Source organism: Acanthisitta chloris, unplaced genomic scaffold, assembly GCF_000695815.1.
Source record: "Acanthisitta chloris isolate BGI_N310 unplaced genomic scaffold, ASM69581v1 scaffold386, whole genome shotgun sequence".
NCBI classification, from domain to species: Eukaryota; Metazoa; Chordata; class Aves; order Passeriformes; family Acanthisittidae; genus Acanthisitta; species Acanthisitta chloris.
The window spans coordinates 7186-13406 of NW_008677367.1; the positions used below are offsets into that span (position 1 = coordinate 7186).

Sequence of the window (6221 nt, forward strand, 5' to 3'; positions counted from 1 at the left end):
CACAGAGCTGTGTGTGAGAATGTGTTACTGGAGTCCAAACCAGCAGCCACTGATCCCAGTGGAGATGTCCCAGCACTGGGATTGGGATATGGCAGTGAGATCCATAGCAGGGGCAGCTGCAGGAGGGATAAGTCTGCCTGGGATGGGTGCCAGTTCTCCAGAAAAAAGACACCCCAAGGATTTGGGAATAACTCAGTGTCCCTGTGCAGAGCTCAGGAGGGGATGGAGCTGTGCTGAGCTCCTGGGAAGCCTCAGGTGCTTCCTGCAGCTTGGCACAGCCAGACTGGGCAGGAGCTGTGTGCTCTGCACCCTCCCTGGCACAGCCAGCCAGGATGGGCTTGGAACCACCCAAAAACCACCCCAGGATCAGAGAATCACAGACTCATAAAGATTGAAGGAGACCTTTAAGACCATCAACCTGTCACTGCTGTAACCCCTAAACCAGATCCTCCAGCACCAGATCCAGACACATCTTCAACACCTCCAGGGATGGTGACTCCACCACCTCCCTGAACAATATTCCAGTGCCTGACCACTCTTAACAGGGGCAAAAAAAAAAATCTCAGGCCTTCCTGGAGCAACAGGAGCTGCTGACACTGAACCTTGGGGCACAAAGATCTGACTGTGAGCAGGACAACACTTCCCATCCTCCCCACAGGGAGCTTCCCACACCCTGCTGTACCCCCTCCCCTCCCTCCCAGCCCGCTGTGGGAGCAGGTGACAGCCCACCTGCAGTGTTGGTGATGGTGATGGGCACCCCCTGGACCTGCACACCGTTGATGTTGATGGTCTGCATGGCCTGGGCTGCAGCTGCCAGCTGTGCCGTGTTGAGGCTCAGGATGCCCCCAGCCGGGGCAATCTTGGGCAGTGGGCGTTCCTTGCGTGGAGGAGGTTTCCTGCTGCCACTGCCACCCCCTGGGCCAGGGCTGCGGGACACTGGGCTGCTGCAGGATGTCCCTGATGGAGCCACGGGCATGGCTGAGGCCTCCTGGAGCAGCACGGTCTGCAGCTCGCCCGACGGAGTCTTGAAGTAGACCTGAGGGAGGAAAGAAGAGGGAGAGTGGCAATCAGGATGGTTGCCACTCCATCAGGATGGTTTCCCACCACACACAAACCAGCAGGGATGGGTTGGGTCAGGAAAGGTCTTAAAGATCATCCTGATCCACCTTCTGCTGTGGTTCTCCTTTCACCAGCCCACGTTGCTCCAAGCCCTGTCCAACTTGGCCTTGAACACTTCCAGGGATGGAGCAGCCACAGCTTCTCTGGGCAACCTCTGTCAGTGCCTCAGCACCTCACAGCCCCCAAATCTGGGCTTGCAGTGAGCCAAGGAGCAGGAGAAGCTTCCCAGGTATCTCAAGACTCTTTGTGGGCCACCTGGAGAGGGATCCTGGCTTTGGCCCTGCATCCTGGTTTCCAAAGGCAACACTACAGGCTGAGCCTCTCTCCCACGTCCCTCCATCTCCCAGGAGATTCCAAACAAACTGGCTCACCCCAACCTGTGGCACAATAGAGGTTTCAAGGACACTGAGCTCCTCCAACAGCAGGTGGCCAACAAGGGAGACTTCCTAAATCCTTGCAGAAGGAATGGCTGTGCTCCCAACCCTCCTTAGCCACCAGAGAACCCACACTTTGCTGGATGCCAAGCTGGGGATGGTTGGTGGCTCACAAACCCCTGAGAGGTTCAGGGAAGAAAGAGTGAGGAGACACCTCCCAGGAGGTGTTACCTGTGTAGGCGTGGGATCTGCTGTCTGGATCTGGAAATTCTGGGATGATTTCTGCGGGACGGTGGGCAGCGTGGCAGAGGCAGCCTGGACCACACGCAGAGCTTGCTGAGGGATCTGCACCACCTGGGACTCCTGCTTGGGCTGCACCACCTGCACCTGCTGTACCACAGCTGACTGCCCCGTGCCTGGGCTCTGCACGATCAGCAGGTTGTTCCCAGCCTGGATGATGTTCTCCGCTGTGGTCTCGATCAACACTGTCTCCACCTGCTCAGCCATGGCCACGGCAGCAGATTGGGCAGGAGACATGGGTTTCTTCCGAGGCTTTTTGCTGGGTTTGGAGGGGCTGTCTGTGAGCAGCTGGGCCTGTCCCCCCTGCTCAGCTGTGCCCACCAGGTTGTTGACAGGTAAGGTCAACGTCACGTTGCCGCCGCCGGGTAACTTGACCACGTTGCCGGTGCCTTGAGATGGTGATGTTCCTCCCTTCTGTGCCGGGGCTGGTTTGATGGGCACAGGCTTGTGAGAGGAAGAGGAAGGGGTGAGGATGGCTTGGTTGGTGCCTGGGATGATCTGGATCTGGTTGGAGAGGTTGGGCTGCACCTGGATGGTCTGTGGCTGCGACACCGCCTGGTACTGGATGTTGGAGGGGGAGCGAGAGCCCTTGTTGATGACTGTTGGGTTCTGGATGGCAAACACCAGTTGTCCCCCAGGGTAGGAGGTGCCCACCTGGGAGCCTTGGATCTGGAAGAGGTTCCCTTTGGATGAGAGGATCCTGATGCTGTTCTTGCCGGAGCCCAGAGGGAGAGGAGCGGGTTTGATGGGGACCAGTTTGCGCGGCGTCGGTTGAGGAGGGGCAGGAGGAGTCACAGCTTCTTCCACGGCTGGAGGACCAATCTTGCTACACGTGGCTGCGAGGAGGGCGAGGGGAGAGGGTTGGGAGTCCTGGGGAGCCAGGGGACAGGGGACAGTTTAGTTGTGCCACACACCTGGAGGTGGAGTTGGTGAAGGAAAGGCTATGGAGAGCAATGCAGTCTGTGCTAATGACATCTCTTATCACGGGAATAGATTCATTACCCACACCAGGTGTGACTTTGGTGACTCCTCCTCACACTTGGAGCTATCAGGATGGCAACTGGCACTTAATGGTGTCCCTGTGTCCTCACAGCCTCCATACAGCTGCAGATCACACTATCATGAAGGTTGGAAAACACCTCTAAGATCACAGAATATCCTGACTTGGATCCATGAGGACCATCCAGTCCAACTCCTCCTGCCCAGGACACCCCAACAATCCCACCCTGTGCCTGAGATATTGGGAAACACTCCTGGAGCTCTGTCAGGCCTGGGGTTGTGCCCACTGCCCTGGGGAGCTGTTCAGTGCCCAAACACCTCTGGGGGAAGAACTTTGTCCTGATATCCAACCTCACCCTGTCCCAGTGCCCAAACACCTCTGGGGAAAGAACCTTGTCCCAGTATCCAACCTAACCCTGTTCAGAGACCAAACACCTCTGGGGGAAGAACCTTGTCCCAGTATCCACCTAACCCTCCCCTGACACAGCTCCAGCCCTTTCCTTGCTGCTGTCACTGGTCACAGAGAGATCATCAAGTCCAACCCAAACCATGTCCCCAAGTGCCACGTCCACACTGCTTTTACCTCCCTCCTCCCCTGCTGCCCATGGAGAGCCCTGGACTCACCTGGCTGGCAGAGGCAGCAGGCTGCAGGTATTCACTGGGGCTGACAGCAGCAGTTGCAGCCATCCTGTCCCTGGACCTGAGAGGACAGAGCAGACATGGAGTGAACCAACAGCTCCTCATGTGCCAGCCCGAGGTCCCAATCCCAAGGGATTCTCCTGGTCTGTGCCCAGATTGTCCCACCTCACACACACCTTCAGAGAGGGTTCCAGAAGGGCTACACAAACACCTTCATCACATCACCTTCTCCCCATGCTTTGCTTGTCACTACAGGAAACACCAAGGAGCATTCCTAGTGGAGCTTTCCCTCATTTTCCTGCATTCCATACCAGCCTGGACCTGGAGCCACAGGGCAGAGCCCTCCTGGGCTCATAGAACACGCCCCACTTCCAAGCAGAGGCACTTGGAAGTGCCCACCAAGCCAAATCCTTCCCAATTCCAGCCCTTGCAGTCTCCTTGCCACTTGTTTTCCCAACTTTGGGAAGGAAAAAGGAGAGTTTCAGTCAAGATTTGTGGGTTTAGTTTCCTTATAAAGGTTTAAGCCAGGGAAAAAGATTCCTAAATCCTCACAATTTGCTATATGTTTTGCTGTGGATTTGAAGACATTTCATTTTGGACATTTCCTCTGGCAAATTGTCCTCATCCAGCAGCTGCTCCATAACATTTTCCATGAAGAAAGTGCCAGAGAGGACTTGTCTGAGCTTGAACACTCTTTATTCCCAATGTCCTGACTTCAAACTGGGAAGTGGAAGAATTTGGATGCTTTGGGGTCACTTGGGACATCTCAAATGCCAATGGAAATCCAACCCTGTGGGATTTAGAGTCTTTGGATGCCTGAAGTGATGGGAAGTACTGGCAGAAGATGAAGATGCCAAGTCCCAAAATGGTTTACTACCAGCCCCAAATAAATTGGCTTTTTGCTGGGATTGGGGAAGAAGCACATCCCAGGAATGCTAAAGCAGCTCCAGGCAGGTAGATCCAAGGACTGCACAGGTATGGAAAAGGAGGTGTGGGATTGTTCCAGAGGGAGCAATTCCATCCTCCACAGCCCTGACAGTATCACTCCCACACCCTGCACAGCATCATTCACAACACAGGCTCCAGCACAGCCTGGTTGAGGGTAATAGGAACAGCATCCAACCTTGGAAATGGCAATTCCAGGACTTCCCTGGAAGCAGCACATGGCAAAAGGGAAAAGAAGGGATTTCCTTCACTGTGGAGCCAGGAGGGTGCAGGAGCTGTCACTGCCACCTTAAACTGGGAGCAAAGTCCTCCAGGAGATGGAGGAGCAGCCAAGGCTCCTGTAAATCCAGAGGGAAATCTCCATCTCTTTCCATATCCCTTGGGAGACACCTCCTCCATGGGAATGTGGAGCCTTTTCCCAAACTGAGCCACTGAGAGCCTGAGCAACTGGGCTAAGACACTGAGGAGCTCCTCCACAGCTCCTCTCCAGGCTCTCCCACAGCACACAAATCCCTGGGAAGAGGCAGGTTGGAGCCTGGAATGCCATGGCACGGGGAGGAGTTGCCTCATTCCCCTTCTCTTGCAGATGAGAGCACCAGTGGCTCGTGCCCAGCGCTGGCCTGGGATAAAAGGGATTGTTGCTCCTGGAATGCTGGGAGCTCTCTTCCCAGAAAGGCAGGGAAGGATGGCTGCACCCCCCTGCCAGCAGGATTAGGGCAGTGCTGGGGATTAACAGCTCAGAGTACAGCTCAGAGCAAGGCTGAGCTGGCTAGGGAGGCACATCCCAGGAGAGATCCCATTATCCCAGAGGAATACACTGGGATAAGGACTGGGGGTGGATCTCTCCCTGAGTTCCTTACTTGGACAACTTCTGTTGGGAGTCCAACACATGTGCTGTGCTGCAGGAATCAGGGATAACTAGGGTCCTCATCCTACTGCTGCACCCCCAGACCTGGGGTGGGACCTCCAGAATTTTCCAGAGCCTGAATCCCATCAGGGGAATGGATCCCACCAGGAGAACCAGCCTGAATCCCACGAGGGGAATCAGCCCCAAATCCCACTAGGGGAATGAATCCCACCAGGGGAATGAATCCCACCAGAACCAGCCTGAATCCCTCCAGGAATTAATCCCCCTAAGGAAATTAATCCCCCCAGAAGAACCAGCCTGAATCCCACCAGGGAATGAATCCCACCCAGAGGAACCAGCCCCAAATCCCACTAGGAGAATGAATCCCACCACGGGAATGAATCCTACCATGGGAACTAGCCTGAATCCCTCCAGGAATGAATCCCCCTAAGGAAATTAATCCCCCCAGAAGAACCAGCCTGAATCTCTCCAGGAATGACTCCCACCCAGGGGAACCAGCCCCAAATCCCACTAGGGGAATTAATTCCTCCAGCAGAACCAGCTCAAATCCCTCCAAGAGAATGGATCCCACCATGGGAACCAGCCTGAATTCCAACACAGGCAATTAAACCCTCCAAGGCAATGGATCCCCCCAGGAAATCCATCCCAGATCCCTCTCCACCCACCATGGAGCAGCACAGGATGGTGCAGAACACCCATCCCCAGCTCCCAGCAGCACCCCCTGAGCCTGGCATGGCACAGCCTCCCAGAGCCCCCCAAAATCAGCCACACATCCCCCCAAACTGAGGCAACTCCACACTGACCATGACCCAGCACCCACTGGCCCTGGGTGAGGGATCCCCAGACCTGACACCCCCAGAACTGACACCCTCATTCCCGAGGACTCCCACAGCATCCTGGGCACCCCCAGCAGATAAATCCACCCCAGGGAACCTCGGCAGGGTCGCCCCCATCCTCGGGGACCCCCAGAACAGACA

General features: G+C 55.8%; 1 protein-coding gene across 1 annotated transcript in view; it reads right to left on the minus strand.

The window, feature by feature from the left end:
- The window catches only part of SP2 (Sp2 transcription factor), an 8391-nt gene extending 4372 nt beyond the window's left edge, over positions 1–4019 (minus strand). The window contains exons 1-4 of the mRNA XM_009076457.1: positions 4003–4019; positions 3417–3486; positions 1725–2663; positions 730–1036 (exon numbers count right to left, since the gene is read on the minus strand). Coding sequence (XP_009074705.1) covers positions 730–1036; positions 1725–2663; positions 3417–3486; positions 4003–4019 — 1333 coding nt within the window. The remainder of the gene's footprint in view (positions 1–729; positions 1037–1724; positions 2664–3416; positions 3487–4002) is intronic.
- Between the last annotated feature and the right edge of the window lie 2202 nt (positions 4020–6221).